At 40.7% G+C, this 18645-nt stretch overlaps 1 protein-coding gene across 1 annotated transcript in view; it reads left to right on the top strand.

The window, feature by feature from the left end:
- The window catches only part of TMEM241 (transmembrane protein 241), an 89327-nt gene that overhangs the window by 32104 nt on the left and 38578 nt on the right, over window positions 1-18645 (top strand). Inside the window, exons 7-11 of the mRNA XM_018566753.1 lie at window positions 2926-2974; window positions 5672-5717; window positions 6662-6697; window positions 11614-11648; window positions 18561-18630. Coding sequence (XP_018422255.1) covers window positions 2926-2974; window positions 5672-5717; window positions 6662-6697; window positions 11614-11648; window positions 18561-18630 — 236 coding nt within the window. The remainder of the gene's footprint in view (window positions 1-2925; window positions 2975-5671; window positions 5718-6661; window positions 6698-11613; window positions 11649-18560; window positions 18631-18645) is intronic.

Genomic DNA, 18645 nt, shown 5'->3' with positions numbered 1-18645 from the left:
TCCTCCCCGTATTATCCATTTATAAACCTTTCATAAGGTCCATTAGAGTCCCAGCATATACTACACTTTTATCACATTAGCATTGTAATAGGAATACATATCACAGTTGTTTTTGATAATATAATCAAAGCTTACCTGAAAAAAAATCCCTTTTATGTAGTGTGTGGTCTTCTGTCTGCACATCACTTTTAACAACTTAATGGATTCCCAGTGTGCTTTGCATCTTTTTCCCTGCTGCTTGATATGATGCAATCTCGATTTTTTTTTTAAGACTACATACTCCATCATGCATTGCTTCCAGAAAGCAATGATGTTACATTGTTCAGATAGTGAGTTGTAGTTCAGAAGGCAGGCTCTATGTGAGAGTGGTGACACAAGTAGGTGCATATTCACAGAGCTGAGTGAAATTGTTTCAGTGCATCCTATGGACATCTTCAATAAGTACATTTACAAACTTCTGTAGCTACCCTTTAATGAAAACCTTTCTACAATATATAAATGCTTTCATTACAAAGAAAGCAAAACACGGATATTGGATGTCAATTATACCAAATCATAGTTCATATAGTGGTCCTGCTATGAACTCCATAATAACATAAACCATATTTTTAGGTTTTCCACACGGGTATAGCTTTAGATTCTCTCTTGAGAATGCAGAGGCTCTTTTGATTGTCCTGGTGATTAATACACCATACATGATGACATATAACTGCTCAGCTCAGCTATTGCTTTGAACATAGTAGCTAAGCTGTGCAATTATTGTACCGTGTCTAAAATCCTGTCAGCTGCCCTGTTTTAAACTGTGTGGTCAATACCCCTTCAGTAACTAGAACAATTCACAGCTTCACATATCCTGGGGCAATTTGATGCGTGTCACTTTGTTTGCTGTTTGGTACAGAGGAATGAGTTTATCACAGGACTGAATGTACGCAGAGCTGGCAATAGGTTCCTACAACGCATCATAATAGTATCTTTTTTTATTATTTGGTTAATAACATACTTTTACTTAACGTAGCTTTTTATCTAAAGTGTCTAGAATTATTTGCCTAGTGAGCTGTGTGAAGTGGTAATGATCTCAGCTGCATGTTCTGCTGATGGGGATCCTATATAGCAGTGGTGGCGAACCTTGGCACTCCAGCTGTGCCAAAACTACATATCCCAACATGCATCTGCCTCTGGGAGTTTTGTCTGTGGCTGTCAGAGCCTTGCAATGCCTCATGGGACTTGTAGTTCCAAAACAGCTGGAGTGCCAAGGTTCGCCATCACTGCTATATAGAAAGCCAGGCAAATTACTTTGCTATAAATTCTGTGTTTTGATATCAGCTCAAACAATACCAGCAATTAGAGCATTGGAAATGCTGCTGTTTATCGGCATAAAGTGTTATACTTCCAACATAAAGAAATTGCTGGCACAATGATAAGTAGTAAAAAATAACATAGACATTGACAAAAGTGAGCACACAGAAGACAGAGGCAAGGAGACAGAGGCGGGTGATCCCGCGATCGTACCATAATCGGCAGGTTTATGGGCAGCGTGCGACCACATCTACGGTCGCACGACTTTCGTCTTCCTAGCACGCTGAAAATCGTATGATTTTCAGCGGGTTGGTAGCGTGCTCGGAAGACGAAAGCGCACACTGCCCGCTCAGCATTGCTATCATCGGCAAGCACTCCCCGCAGCAGGGAGGGCTTGTGATGATCGCAAGTACGATCTGACTGTCCAAGATGGGCAGTTCGTACAGAATTTTAATCACCTTAGAACCATTGCACAACGAAAGTCGTGCGATGGTTGTAAGGTGTATGGGCAGCTTTAGACATAACAAACCCAGCTGAAGCAAGCTGGCTTGTTAGGGTCTCTAAGATCTCCCAGCCTGCTAAGGTAGCTGTTCCAACTGGGAGACAGAGGAGATCTCTATCCAGGAGTCAGGAGGGCATCACCCTGGAACCGGCCTTGATGGTAAATGGCTGAATACACCTGTGTGGTGGAAACCAGTATGTGGAAATTGGCTGAATACACCTGTGTAGTGGAAACAAGTCTGTGTGGCTTGATTAAGGTGAAAGAAAAACCTGTATTGCTGTGAGAAAGATAGTCTGGGGTAGTTTGAGGGAAAAACAGACAAGGCCCAGAGGACTGAGGCGAAAACAGCCATACCCTGAAAGTAAAAGCCAAGAGGCTTAATCTGTGTTCGTTTTGCAAGTACTGAGTGTTCGTTATAGTGATACTAAACTCGGCTATAGATCCTCAAATCATCTCTGAATTGGTGCTGACACCGTCCTTCCTTCTGGAGGGTGGCTACTTGTGTTCCCCATGGTCCCTGTGTCTGTTGTGAAGTAGTCACCACTCCAAGCTCACTCCTGTGATGGACTACAATCTCACGTTTAGTTTACTAATGTGTATGGGATTGTAGTCCATCCCAGGAGCAAACTTGGAGCGGTGGCTACTTTACAACACACACAGGGACTATGGGGAACAAAAGTGGCCACCCTCCAGAAGGAAGGACAGTGTCAGCACCAATTCAGAGATGATTTGAGGATCTTCAGCCGAGTGATACACAGTGATACATTTTGGTTAATAGATCAGGTAACTTGAATGCATTTTTAAGATTTACCTTTTGAGTTTAGTGTAATTTTATGTTGGAAATCCCCTGTAAAGGAAAACCTGTGTGGACTTTTGAGTTTTTGGGTCAATAAAAGTGGGCAAGGAAGCCCTTTAAAAGAAGATTTAAGGGAGTGGAAGTGTTTACTGTTTTTAAAGCAAGTTCTCACAACAGGAAAGGACTGAAAGGGTGAAGCAGACCAAAGGCTAGTGCGAAACTCCTCAGTCGTCATTAATATATTTCAATGCATTGAATTCAGATTTTAAGGGTTATATTTTCTTTTAAATATGCTGTATACGCTGTTACCTTTTTGTTTTTTGATTTACAGTTTGATAGAGACGGTTATTTTTGGGCTGTAATTCATCTATTATGTTCAGGTACGTGCACCTGATGGCACATAATGTAACACATTACATTAAAGTCAAAATATTGTTAACCTATTTCAAATGCTCATTAACCCCTTCATGACTCTTTCCCCCGTTTTTTTACGCCAATGTTATAATCCACATTTTAGGCCTAAAAATGACATCAAACCCCCAAACATTATATATTTTCTGAAAGCCAAGACCCTGTACAATAAAATGTCGGCAGTTGCAAATTTTTACATTGCACGATATTAGTGCAACTCTTTATCAAATTCCCAAATTTTGTGAAAAATGCACTTAAATGCCCCAAAACACAATAAAATACCCATTTTTTTGTATAAAAGATGAGGTTACAACAAGTAAATGGATACCCAACATGCCCAGGTTAAAAATTGTGCGCATCTGTGAAACTGCGACAAAATTCAGTACCCCAAAAAGTTCATAGACAACGCTTTAAAAGCGCCTACAGTTCATCAGTTTAGAGATACGCATAAAGATTGGCCCTATAATTATTGCTCTCACTCTGGCGTGTGTGACGATCATTGTTGTCATACGTAGGCGTACCCAAAGCGTGTTTACGTGAAGGCGTGAGTGCTCGCGGGGGACACTCAAATCTTTTTTTATTATTTTTAAAAACTGTTTTTTTATTTCACTTCAATTGATATCATATTGTGATAGCATATTGGCAGTGACAGGTACTCTTTAAGGTCATACTGGGGGTCCAAAACACCCCTAGTGTCACCTTTACACTGTAAATACACTCTAAATAAGCTATTGAAGTGCACTTCACTTAGCTTATTGCTGGGCTTCAGGAACCCAGCAATGACAGCTATGGGACCAGAAGTGATGCAATCGCTTGTATTGTGAGGCCGACAGTCGGCTTTACAAATGTAAACAGAGTCTGTTTAAACAGGCCCGGTGCCAGTGGCATACTATGTACGTCACTGGTCGTGAAGGGGTTAAATCACTTACAATGGATGCGGTTCCATGATGTTTCAAAGTTATGGTTTCCTGTAGATTGGTGGTTCCCTATGGAGCCACCCTTGTGTGTGATAGTAAGCTGTGTGTGTCTCCACAAACACACAGATACTAGGCAAGCAATTTCTATTCTCCCTGATCCCCCTTCCTTATTCCTTCCTCATCCCTTCTCCAAGCTAAAAGATGGACAGCTGCTGAAGACTTCTCTTTTGCTTGTGATCTGGACAGGAACTTCAGGGAAGCTGAGCTGAGAGACTTGGAGCCAGCTGTTTGGAAACATGATGACTGTAGGTGCTTAGGCAAAAATGTAAACAAATACTTTACTGGGCAATGTACTACTGGTCTGAAACCCTTAGAATTAAAGTAAAGCTGTTTTAAATGTAAATCATGTAACTACTTGAAGACCGGCGTGTTAAACCCCCTTCCTGCCCAGGCCATTTTTCAGTATTCAGCGCTAAGGTAATTTGACTGGCATTTATTCCGTCATGCAGCGCTGTACTGAAATTAATTTTATATAATCTTTTGAGGACACAGAGCTTTCTTTTGGTGGTATTTAATCACCACTGGACTTTTTAATCTTTTCCTATATATAAAAAAAAAAGTACTGAAAATTGTGGAAAAAAACTGTTTTCGTTATGTATGAAGCATGAGCGCCGCACACCGAGCAGCAGTGACGCGACGCTCGGCGAGGTAAGTAAGATGACGCGCTGGCGCTGACTCGAGTATAAGCCGAGGGGGGCACTTTTCACCCAAAAAAATGGGCTGAAAATCTCGGCTTATACTCGAGTATATACGGTACCCAGTTTTTTGGTGAAATATAAAAGATGGGTCCACGTCGGGTAAACAGACACCGAACATGTCAAGCCTTTAAAATTGTGCGCGTCCGTGAAATTGCAAAAAAACTACCACACCCAAAATTGGCCATAGGCAACACTTTGAAAGCTTTTACTGCTCATCAGTTTAGTGTTTTCAGTGACTGAGCTCCCTTGAATCATTGCTCACACTCCACCATTTGCGATGATATGTAATATGTGTGGCGCAATTGTCATCTTCGCATGTAGGCGCACCCGACTCATGTTGGCATTTGCCTGCGTGTATGTGGGGACAGGGAACTTTAAACATTTTTTATGACTTTTTAATTTTGCTTTATGTGACTTTTTCACTTAACTTTATTGCTATCACTGAGGGGGCTAAGAAGCCTTCTGCTTTAAAAGTGGAAGTATAGCCTAAGAGCAGATACCACAGGATGCATATCAATGTTATAATTAAATTTTGGTATGAGCTCTTGGATTTCCCTATATTCTTGGCTAAACATAGCCGAGTACCATTCTGTCTTCCAGCGGGATTACCTTGGTGGCCAAGGGGATGGTATTTGGTGGAACGTAGCCATGAAGTTAGGAAATGTCAGGCAAAGTAAATCTATATCGGAGAGGGTCACACAAGAGCATAATAAAGCTATGAACAGGCATTTTGAGGTGTCTGGGCTCTAAAACATTTAAAAAGACGTATGGGTTTATGTTAGTTTTTAAATGCATCTATATTGTGGTTGATCACTGAAGACCTCCATCCTATATTCAGATGTCTCGGGACATGCAGCTAAGAATGTTCTTTAGCTAAAACCTTCTTCAGACATCACTGTTCTCTAAATACTAGCATGTGGCTCCGACCCAACAATACAATCTTTTACGTTGGAGATAATGATGCTAGATGTTCTTCAATTTTTTTACCCAGGATGCTACAAAGTGTTCCAGAGATCTCAGAAGTCAAAATTGCTAAGGTAATATACTGTGCATGCATAATGGTAAATAAATATACATGTAGATCAGTATGGGTCCTTTGTGGTAGAATGGAAACTACATCTACCTGTGTTTCTTCTCTCTGTGGAGCACACTTAGGCCCGTTCACATTGCGCGATTCGCAAATCGCGCGTTTGTTGCGCGATTTGCATTTTGTGCGATATCGCGCAAATGCTTGCATTGAGCAAGCGAGAATCGCGGCAAAATCCGCTCCAAAAAGGGTCCTGCTGTAGCGACACATGACCCGCGACAGCAGGACCCTTTGCCCCATTGAGATGCATTGAAGAGCGATATCGAGCGGTAAATAGCCGCGATATCGCGGGAATTACCGCGCGATAAATCGCTCAATGTGAACGGGGCCTTAGGGCTTGTTCACACCAAATGCAGACCAGATCTGCATGAGTTTCTGCACACACAGTGCAGTGTGTTATGCTGCGTTTTTGATGCGTTCCGGGCAGTTTTTGTATTTATTTTTTAAAGTTTTAAAATGGGCTTTCAGTGCGTTCCAGGGCATTTGCATGCTTTTTTTTTATGTGTTTGCATGCGTTCCAGAGCAGGTAAAATAGGGCTTGCTGCAGTTTTTTTTACATGCTCTGGAACTGAACGCTGCGGCGTGAACTAGACCCCAAAACACCATTGGAATACATTGGACGCAGTATTGATCCGGTCTGTAACTGCTCTGCTCCTGGAACGCGCTTGGTGTGAACAAGCCCTCAAACAATAAACACTCTGAAAATGTGTGTATTATTCCTTGTTGGTAACAAAGGACGCAACACGGCGACATGAGGAAATAAGTGTGTTTGTTAAGGACAGTTACTCTACTTGTATTCCCTTCCATACTTGTGGTATGGTAGAGCACTACATACAGATTATATATGTCAGCCAGCATTTCTGTCTCATTTTATTTTTTTATTTTTTTCCCCAGTGACCTTGATCAACAGTATATAAACTATTTTTTCAGGTGTGTATAATTTCTATATTTATACAGTATTGTGCTATTTAATGTGTTTTTTTTTCTTTTTCTTTACCTTACCAAACCTAAAGTACAATAAGGAACTAGAAGAACTATTGTCAACATACTCTATATTGCAAATATTCTGTATGAATGGCTTTCTCTGCTAGTGCATCAATCCTTTTACACCACTACCTTGGTCAACAATGTATGAACTATTGTTTTCGACTATATATATTGTGTTTTATATATTTTTAAAATGTAAACATAAACTGAAATGGGGAACTACGGTGACTATATTGTCAATATACTCTGTATTGTGAATGTTCTGTGTTAATGGCTTCCTCTGCTGGCGAGTCAAATCTTCTATATCACTACAACATACAGTAGTAATATAGCAGCTGACAAGAAGAACCACACCACAAAGCAGCCGACGCGCCATCAGAGATGGCTGGAACTGCTGAAATAGAGTCTAATAAGAATGCCAAACAATGTCCAAGAATCAACAACTTTTAATTTAAAAATTATTAGAAGTAGAATAGCACAGAACAGCCCATTATTACTGAAAGTTGTGGAGTTTTAGGCTCTACACATGGATTCTCAACTCCTTGTTGTACTCCTTCTCCAGTGGGGGGTCCGTGTTTTTTGGAGTGGTGCCAAACCAGAACCCATTGATCCCAGTGCTAACTTGGTTGATCTCCTAAATATCTGTATCCGGCGCCTCTTTTCCAGTCTTGTTTGGAACTATTGGATAGCAGTGGCACCTGTTGCTGTAAAAGCAAATTAATATTTGACTCCCTACCTGCTGAATACGTAAGCAGTTAACCTCTGCCATCAGTGGGTGCTTCAGGCTCAATCCTTTTCTGCTTATATACTGCATATCTGTATGCTGGCAGAGCTGCAGGTGTAATGGAGAAGGAGGAGGTAAGTTACAGTGCTGTGTGGTCAAAATCTCGTACCTGTTGGACTTCACAGTCATGTTTTAACAGTTGCTCCTATAGGACAATAGAGGTGAACAATAAAAATGAATGCTGTTTGTTAGTACAATGTAAGAGAATATTTATTTCTGTGACTTCAGTCAATTATATACAGTAATACCTCGGTTCACGAACGCTTCTGTTCGCAAACAAAAAGTTCAGCAAAAATGTTGCTTCTGTTCACGAACTCCAAATTGGGTGACGAACACGACTGCAGCCATCTTCCCCGCCCTGACACGTGGTCGTGGCGTCCTCTAGTCGAGATTGCGGTCGCAGACAGACCTGTGCACACTTGCTGTGAAGCTTTTGTTGTGTGCTTTTTAGCACATACAGTACTTTACTGTATTATTCAATCCAGCATGGCTCCAAAGAAAGTGTAGAGCAAGCATGGTGGTAAAAAGAAAGTGCAGAGTGGTAATGAATTTACATATGGTTCAGAATGGATTCAGGCAAGTCAGGATGGAGAACGGTATACAAACAGTCCGAGACCGGCGCCCAGTGGGGAAGTGAGAAGCTGTCACAGGAGGCCGAGCTCTCCTCCCAAAGTGCCCAGCTCGGCCTCTTGTGACAGCTAAGTCCGGATGGAGAGCGGGTTACAAGCACTTGGCGATCAGAACTGATTTACTCTTTGTCCTCATACTCTTTTTTTTTTTTCTATTTTAAAAGGAAAATATAAAGGGGTCTGTTTAGATTCACTGAACTGAATACAAAAGCAAGTTGAAGCAGCTTGCTGCAACTAGAAAGCAAATCTATTAACTACTCAAACCAACCGGAATGTATTTATATCTGGCGCAATGCTGCCAAAAGCTTGTTGAATACCTTTGCTTTAGAAAACTACAAACGCGCCAATATCTGACACCGCATTGGAAAGGTAAATATGTACCTACTGCTTCCACTAATTGTTTCAGAGGCTGTACTTCTCATGGACCCCTGTTACATGTGGATTATCTTCCACGGGGTCCATGGAAAGCCCTGTTGACCAAAAAAAAACACATTTCTTATTCAAGCCTGAAGCTAAACTAGCCACCTTTTTATATTTTTGGCCAGGTGACAAACAATATTGAGGTCCTGGAAACAACCCACTTTCAGATAAATGGAGGTTAAACAGAAGATTATGGATACCATTTATTAATCAAAAAATGACTGCTATCTTAAGTGACTCCTAGTTAAAGTTCCTTTTAGGTTTTGGTCACCATAGATAGACTTTTTGTGCTCCCAGGTTTTCCCCCCTAATCTCCTGCGAGTCGAATCATTAGGAATCGGCTGTCCCTGGGTTAATTGCACCTTTTACCTCTTTCTACTTTTTTTTTTTTCACTTCTTCCATTTGTTCATGGCTACTACTGTCTTCATGGGGGCTGCTATGCAGCTCCAATTAGCATAACAACTGAGTGTTTGCTCTTACCCCTATCTTTTATACATTATTCTTTGTGTTCCGCTAATGCAATATGTATTGAATGTTGCAGTTTGCAGTTTGTGACGTTGTACTTCTCAGAGTCTGAATAACATTTTTTTGTAAAATAAATGCATTTTACAGCTTCTTAGTAGCACCTGAAAGCACACTTTTTTAAGTAGGAGAACTTGCACAATTGGTGGCTGACTAAATACTTTTTTGCCCCACTGTAACTCTCATACAACCCATCTATGCAAGCCCTAAAAAATAATGGAAAAAGCCTCTACTTTAAAAAGCAAAGCCATTTTATTCATTTTCTCACACCATCATTCATTTGTCATGACTAGAACGATGCCTGGGATTAATATAAATAGCAAATAGAAGAAAAAAAAAGTAAAATAACAACCATCCTATACATTATTCCTAGTGCCATGTTATTACTGTTCTCACTTTCTTAGTATTGATAGATTCATACATATGTCAAATTCCCCAAAGGCAAATCCTTTCTAGCACATTCTGCTATATCCATACGTGCATGTTTTCTTTTAATACTGGCTGTCTTCATTCTGGAAGCTAAACAAACAAGATTGCGTTTCCCAGGCCTGGCCGTGTGGCTGCCCTCGTGCTTGTGGAGAAATAAGTTATGAGGTGATATCACAGCAGTTTAATGAATGTGCAGGGATTCCTTGCTAATACATGACAGGCTGTTTGATTGCTCAGAACCGCAGGAATGCGGTAGGATTACAATAATCAGTGCAATGAAACTGTTTAGAGTTTCCAACTGGATTTTCTGTTTAAATTCTTTGTTCTAGATTTCAGCTAAGAGGTTCCAGTTTATATAAAGGGATACTGCTCCCACAACCAGTGCAGTGTATGCTATTTTCAAGGCATGTCTCTGGTGATGCATCTAAATGGAGCCTGACAGGGCACTGTCTTTAACTGTGAAGGAGAGGAGGGTTAAGTTTCACATTAAATAGCTGATCACATGAGCAGCCCCGTGGCGATCTAAATAGAGGCTAAGGTGGCAGTGTCTTTACCTGTGATAGGATAAGAGAGTTTATTTAGGCCTTGTTCACACGCGTAGGAACGCGCTGAAAATTGCCCTACGCCCAAAGAAGTACAGGAGCTTCTTTGGGGCGTATTTTCCACGCGTATCCATTAGGATACAGCTGGATAGCCCTCGTAAATGCGCGTTTGTCGCGTGTTTCGTTGACCGCAAATCGCTGTAAAAACGTGCGGCCCAAAACACGCGTCAAACGCGCATATTACGAACGCCCAAGTGTGAACCCAGCCTTACTGTGAAAACTCATTCACTCTGGTGTGCTTGAAAGCTGCATGCAAATTTATGCATTTTTAGAAAACTAGCTCATCTCTGGCCTGCCAATAGAGAACAATGGGAAGCTTTCAAAATGTGTGCATTTTGAAGTTTTTTTTTTTGTCCAAGCATAAAGTACCTCACTCAGATAAGGTTACCCAAGTGACAGGAGGTGCAAAAATCAAGCATCTTAAGGTACAGTAGCCATCAACTATGCAGAGTCCTGAAGCCCCAGTAGCTGTAATATGCAAACAGCCTTCAGTTCATGATATAGCTTCAAATTTTCCAAGCTTAATTATTGATTAGTGAGGCTGGCCATCTTGAGAATAGACCAATACAGGGGTACAGGATGGCCAGTGCCAAGCTTGACTTGGAGACACTATTTGCATATTAAAGCTCACTGGGCTTCCACTGAATTTTTTGGCTGCATTATTTAGAAGCATTATTTGCATGCTTTGCAATGCCAGCACCTTTTATGTGAAAATTAAACAGAATGCTCTAGTACACAAATAAAATTCAGATTGCATTTGCGTTGCTTTGCAATAATTTTGCACTTGCCAGCAACGTTTGGTAGGCATTGGCAACTTGCATAGTTGCAAATTCAAGTCAATGACTGTGCACCCCAATACATGCCAAATCCACCTTAGATGCACTTATGATGTTTGGGGGGTCCTTTAATAATAGTAATACATTTTATACCCCAGGACAAGGTTTACTAAGGCTTTAGGAAGGGCTTTTTCAGACTCCTCCTATGCGTGTCAAAAACACATTGTTAGCCCTCCTAATCATCTTCTCTTGAATTTGCAACTAAATTTTGTTTTTATATTGTAAAGTGCTGCTCAACCTGTTGGAGCTATACTGTATACATTTGGCATAATAAAAATATATGATTCAAAACTATTTTTAACATGCCTTTCTTTTTGATGCCTGTTAACTAATTTAGCCAACAAGATATGTGACCATACCTGCAGGCACCTTTATGCGTCTGCATGACCAGACTCGCGGGTTAGGCCACCAAGTGAAAATGGGCCCACTTTCTATCTGGTGCTACCCCAGTGGATTTTGTATTCTGTGTGCTGAATTATATCTTACTTTATAGGCGTTAAGTGAATCCAGTATGCATTTTGATGATTTTTGTACTGCATGAGATGATGGGAAATCTTTATTAATTCTGAGAAAACCTAAAATGTGCTGACAATGGATAATACATTTCATACAGAGTTTGCGATTTGTTTCTTTCAGTGTTGTCCTGTTGGCCTTTGCAACACATCCTACTGGTAAGTACACATGGTAAATGCAAATATTGGGTTGATTTTTTTGGCATGCTGTGCAAAAACATGTACACCCTACTATATGAGAGTGTCAGGTCTCCTGGTGTCCTACAACATTACTTGACTTCGAATGACAGCAGCCAGGCTCCTTTCCCTACATTTCATTAATGTGGTGGCGTTTATGATGTGATGACCTGCCCCTTGCTGCTACCCTCTTTTTCTCTGTGCCATGGCTGGTGCAAGAATCTGTACTTCACACTGTTGAATTAGGTCTTAGAAATGTAATGCCTGCCCAACACCATGCACACAAAAAAAATGTTTTAAAAAATTGTCCGCTGTATGCAGGTCTGTTTTAAGTCACTTGTGTGCCAGGGCAGTCAATCCATAGGAAGGGCCCCTGCCCAGTGATACTAATGCAGCAGTAAAATTTTAACATAACTCAAACAGGCTTGTAGTTGCAGATATATTTTTCACCCACAGGACAATAAATGACCATAGTACAAAAAGGGTTATATGTAACAAGAAATTACTTCTTAGTACAAGCAAATGGAAATCGTGTTTTTTTTTTTCTGTCTTTTTACATATAGCAAAGAAAGCATGCATAAAGCAAAGAAACGTGGCCTTCTAAATTTAGTTAGACCTCTTTTAGAATACAACGTCCAGTTCTGGAGGCCTCGCTTGTAAAAAAAAAAAAAACATATCGGGAGAGACATATCAAGAACTTGATATGTACAACCTCCAGGAAAAGGACGACATGATTCGAACCTTTAAATACATTAAGGATGTAATTAAGGTTTAGGAGGGCAGCAGTTTTAGTATGAAGTCGAGATCAAGAACCCGGCTCAAACTAGCTGGAAAACCGGTCAAACCTAAGCATTTTCACTAAAGAAGGGAGTGAATGATTGGAACAAATTTCCACAGACTCGATTTAACCATTTGGTCTTTTTTCCCCCCCCCCCTCACTTTTTCTATGTTTACATCATACCCATCAGAAAACAGAATTCTACCATTCGCATTATGTAAAGAAACCAGGGAAATTGAGAACATGTGACAATAGAAATTGGGTGTCTACCATTCCTGACTTAGTTGTTAAAGGTGTTCTTTTGCCATCGGCGCAATCCTCGCTTTACTACATAGTAAGTCACTGACCTGGAAAAAGCACACAGCATATGAGCTTTGACTTTTCAGACCTTATGGGCTGCATGCATATTTTAGGTCACTGTCTCATTAGGTATGGAAGCCAGGATGATCACTACCTGGTCCCTGATCTGGAAAAAGAACATGCATATCAAGTGTCCAACACCTGATAAGTAAATGCCTTCTCTAGCCCAATCAGGGCTAGAGAGGGCATTGGACCCCGGGCAAACATTTTCTTGGGCCCCCCACCACGCCCCCCATGCAATATTGCCCGCTATATGCTGACAGAGCAGAGCCACGCTGCAGCTGGGATGGATCCAAAAAATTATGTCCAGATCCACCCCACCACCTGATTGACAGCTGACTACCTCTCTAGAGGTTGTGTCCTCCCCATCCATCCCTCCAGTCAGCGTTGGAGGATCAGAGAGGGGAGGGGGGCCGTGACTGTCACCGCTTTCTGCAGAGAGTTAGTGCAGGAACTGAGTGATCAGCGGTATGTGATCGCTCAGTTCTCGATCAAGAGAGCCAACCTGTGGCAGCTTCAGTAACTAGGGGGAAGTGCGCATTTCACTCTCCCCATAATTCTACTTTCATGGTAAATGTGTATAATTCGCCACCTACCACTTCCACTGCATAGAATAGCAACAATAATAATAATGACACCTGAGCATGTCCCCTGGTGTCTATTATTATTATGTCCCCCCCGGTGTCATTATTATTATTATGTCCCCTGGTGTCATTATTATTATGCTCCCCCTGGTGTCATTATTATTATTATTATTATTATTATTATTATGCCCCCCCCCAGTGTCATTATTATTATTATGTCCCCTTTTGTCATTATGTCCCCTGGTGTCATTATCCCCGGACATAACAATAATAACACCAGAGGATGGACATAACAATAATGACACATGGGGATGGACTTGTCGCTCCGCGCGGTGGGGGGGCAAACACTTTTTCACACAGGGCCATGTGGGTTTGGATTTTATTTACCCTTAATAATAACAACCTTCCTTTTAAAAACCGCATGTTCTGTTTTACTTGTGTTATCTTTGACTAATGTTTAAATTTGTTTGATGATCTGGAACATTAAAGTGTGACAAATGTGCAAAACAACGAAAAATAAGGAAGGGGACAACACTTTTTCACACAACTGTGTATATATACACACATACAATATATACTTATTATATTCAGTTTGCAGCTGCCTTTCTGAAGAGCATCCTGCCACGATGACATGGCTTATTGGAGTACATCTGCCATTAGCCTGGACCCTAGGTTTAACATAAGGGGGTTATATAGATTCCTGTCCTGCTGTTGGTGTGCACTAATACTGTACCTAGCAATCATTCTTGCTGGCCTTGATTTTGGAGTCCTCTGGATTAGTTCGCCCGGGGATTTTGCCTTATTTTTTCTTTTAGATAAGGTTGTTTGTCTCTGTGTAGCTACATCTTCTCCTTAGCACTTCATAGGTTTATTGAGCAGGTTTTCACAAAGAAAAAAAACCCTCTCACAATGCACTAGGGAATGCCTCTAATTTTTTTTCTGAGTAAACTGTGTTTCTATCAGGTTGATCTCTTGCAGAAAACATTTTAAAAAACATTAATTGCTCATGTTTAATGATTAAACAGCTCATCATTTTAAAGCAATTTTTTTGTTTCTGACATCACAGTTATCAGTTAAAGAGTTCAGGGCAGGTTGAAGAAGGTGTCCTGATTCAGTCATATGTTCTTTTACCTAACCGACATCGCTACCAGAGGGATTTGTACTAAAATGATGTAGACTTCCTTTTTGTTCTTAATTTCCATTCACATAGACTGTTACTCCACATTTTACCTGCTTTGACTGCCTGATGTGAATTTCGGTTGAACACAGCAATAAGAGAGAGAGCAATAAGAGACAAAAAAAAACTTTAGGCACAGTCATGACATTGCAGTCAGCACACTTGGATAGTTTATCATTAATGGGAACTGCGGTATAAATGTGAAATGTCAACAAATCTCAGTGAGGGGGGTTAGCTCAGCTGTGCCCGGTGTGAGCCCGGGACCAGCACAGCAGCTCTACGGCTGGAGATCAGTACAAGATCTCCGTTTGATCTCCTCCTCTTCGGAATGCAGGAAGTGATGTGTATTACATCACTTCCGCATTCCTCTTGTCACTCTCCGGTACAGAAACCGGAGAGAAGCTGGGGAAGCAGGTGTTTGCTTCATCAGCTTCTCTGGGGATCCCTAGGTGACATTAGGGGTCTTAAAGATCCCTAATGTCTCCATAAAGAGGACCTGTCACTGAAAATTGGCTATCACAAAGGGGGCTTGTTAGTCCCCTATGTGAGAGCAATAAAGTTAAGTGAAAAAAAAAAAGGTTTAAAAGAATGAGTTACAAAAAAAATAGTCACATATAAAAGGTAATGAAAAAATAAAAATGTAAAGTACCCCGCCCCCCACATACACATATGCGTCAAGTGCGCCTAAGTGCGGAAACGACGATTGCATTCATTAAGCTACACATGTTACATATCGCCGCGAACGTCGCAGTGAGAGCAATAATTTTAGGGCCATCGATCACTGATAACACTAAACTGATGAGCGGTAAAAGCTTTTAAAGCGTTGCCTATGGCCAATTTTGGGTATGGTAGTTTGTGCGAGTTCGCGGGCGCACGCAATTTTAAAGCTTGACATGTTTGGTGTCTATTTACACGACGTGACCCCGTCTTTTATATTTTGCCTAAAATTTGGGTAATAATAATTGTTTTATAACATAACATAAAAACAGGTTTTTTTTTCAAATTTTTTCGGTAATTTTTTCGTTATATAGTAAAAAATAAAAACCGCAGTGGTGATATTAAATACTACCAAAAGAAAGCTCTATCTGTCCCCCAAAAATGGTATAAAATTAATTTCAGTACAGCACTGCATGACGGAATAAATGTAAGTCAAAGTACCGCACTGCTGAATACTGAAAAATGGCCTGGACAGGAAGGGGGTATAAACACCACGGTCAGCAAGTGGTTAAAATACTTAATTTGTCTGTAGTTTTACCTGCAATTTTCTTTTCTATCCAGTAGAGTCGATTCCTTAGACCTGCCCCCTACCTCCTTGTGCATCATAGCTCTCTCCTCTCCTGGGACTCCAGTGAGTGTCTAATAACTCTGTGCTGGCCTAGCTACTCCACTCCTCCCTTCACCTCCCTAAATAATCTTTGAATGTAGCTGCTGGGGGAGGACCAAAGGGAATATATTAGTGTCATGCTGTTCTGTGTATGCTGGAGCTGCCGACATTACATACAAGATTATGCTGCCCAGCAGCAGTATCAGGGCTTTTGGATGGCTAAACAAGAGAGGCATTTACTGGTAAATAACACACACAAAATGTTAAATGCGCATATAATCTTATAGGAAGATTTTTGTTGAAATGAATGGTCCGGGAACAGGGTCTCTTTAAGGGACAAGTTTGCTTTTAGTAAAAAAAAAAAGTACTAGTCCATATTTCCTAGCCCTGAGGTAGAAACTTTCCACACAGCAGCATACCTTACTCACCTTTCTTACACCCACGTGATTCTGTTTGCTTGCCAGACTGGGGAAAGTGAACCCTTTGTGAGCTCCAAGCCAACTTGTGGGTGTTCACAAAGAGCTATGGATACCGTCCCTTGCCTCATGAGTCATTGGTGGGCCAATAATGAGGCACCTAGCGCTGTCCCATGAGAGGGGGGTTTAAGTTACGTGACCACGCATACCTGGAGGTGCCAGGTATTTCACTTCACTCTGAGTATAAAGCTGGCGATACACCGATGAGATTTTCTATGGTCAGATGGAAAAAGTGCAACAGATTCCTCCATCTACACTAAACTGTGTGTATGGAGGAATCTCCCGCTGGGCCAAGCTTCAGTATCTTGCTAGTATGTTGACAGCCATCGGGGCCGACTAGCAAGACACTGAAGCTTGGCCCAGTGGGAGATTCCTCCAGACACACAGTTTAGCGTAGATGGAGGAATCTGTTACAGTTTTTCCATCTGACCACAGAAAATCTGCAGATAATCTATAGGTGCATGTCCAGCTTTAGGGCCTGTTTTGATGGACTTTCATTAGTTTCAAACTGGTTTTGCATTCCCATACAAGTCGGTTTCCTAAATAATTATTATTTTTCTGCTTTGTTTCTGAATTTGAATTACCAGAAACATAGAGGTAACATTCAACAATCAACTCCACATACAGTATAGGTATTTCTTCTTTATAAGAGCAGCAGAAAAGTCTTTACCACAGTCCAAGACCCTATTAAAAACCTTACCCCCAGCATGACATGGGATGCATGCATCTCAGCCAAGCTACTCCTATATATTCTAATGGGAAACAAAAATACCTGTATGAGACACCCTTGCTGCATCCTTGATGAGATTATATGTAGAATTCACTTAGGCTGGCGACAACAGTAGTTAAGGTTAAAAGCTTCAGTTGGCTCTAGCCAGGATGGAGTTAGGATTAGAATCCTACATTGACAGAATGAGACAACTGTGAAGCACTAGTGGGAATTTACATCTTTTCAGCTCCACCATGTTTGCTCTCTAAGCACAATTTAAATTATCATTATGTAAATGAAGACAATTAGTAGAGGTTGAGACAACCTGCAGAAAGATGGCCAGAATGTGAATTTTCGTTTCAGATGGTGAGGCATCTTGACCTTTTCGTAATTTTGAAACGCAACACTAGTTAAAGGAGAAAAAGGGATAAGGAGCTCCCTGCACAAAATGTTCCACTCAGCAAAGTAACAAACAAATCTGTATTTATTGTAGTTGGATATTAGCATGCAGTACCCGCAGGCCACGTCTTGCCATTGGTCCTCTTAATCAATCCATCAATGCTTAAATGCTTTCAGAGAATCCTTTGTCCCCCTGCCAGCTGCATAGTTTACCTTGATAAATCTCCTGTTCCTGTAAAGATGTATCTTCCTGTTTATGTGAAGGATCTGCTAGATGTGTGAATAGCTTCCTCTTTTAGCAGGAAGACTTTGTTTCGTAGTTCCTCCCTAAACAACATTTTTGGGAGGATTTGCCAAATGTTGTCATTTGTGTTCCCTAGAATTCTACCTACATTCAGAATTGATAGGATAATATTATTAAAATTCTTATTCTTGATGATGCAATTTCTATATTAATGTTTAGCTGCAGGTCTTATCTATAGGGTATCTATGGTCAAAAACTAAAAATAAATAAGTACTTTTATAGCGAATTTCCATAAGTTCTAAGCTACTCCTAATCGGGATATTAATCTAGAAGTTTCTTAATGTATTGAAGATGCCCATAGAATGTACTTCTTCAATGCACTGACACAATTTAACTCAGCCCTGTGAATATGCATTGCCTTCTGAACTATAACTCAACATCGAAACAATGTAGCATTATCATTGCTTGCTAGAAGCAATGCATGATGGGCTGTGTAGTCTTGAGAATCAAGATTGCATTATATCAAGCAGCAGAGAAAGAGATGCAAAGCACCCTGGAAATCCAGTAAGTTGTTGAAAGAAATTTTTTAGATGACAACTTCAGTAAGGGTGACATTGCCCTTTAATTGGAAGCTATAGTTCTACAAGGGTAAAAAAGGGAAGGGAATGGAAGAGCTAATAAAAATGAATTTGGATTTATAAGATGGTTACCTTCAAAACAAACCAAAATCTCAGCATGACAGGCAGAATTTGTTATAAACCAGCATCCTGATTTTCCACTAGACCACAGCTCTTTAAATATCCGTTTCTTGATCTTAAACATGTTCTGTTTTTGTCCCTTAAGGTGACCTCTTCAGTGCCTTGGAATTCCCTTTCCTTTATTTCTATCGATTCCATAGTGGGTGTTGTGCCAGGTAAGGAAAAACTCT

This window comes from Nanorana parkeri, unplaced genomic scaffold (assembly GCF_000935625.1).
Source record: "Nanorana parkeri isolate BGI_ZX_2015 unplaced genomic scaffold, ASM93562v1 scaffold971, whole genome shotgun sequence".
NCBI classification, from domain to species: domain Eukaryota; kingdom Metazoa; phylum Chordata; class Amphibia; order Anura; family Dicroglossidae; genus Nanorana; species Nanorana parkeri.
The sequence above is the reverse complement of the archived record's forward strand: the minus strand, read 5'-3'. Positions and strand labels throughout refer to the sequence as shown.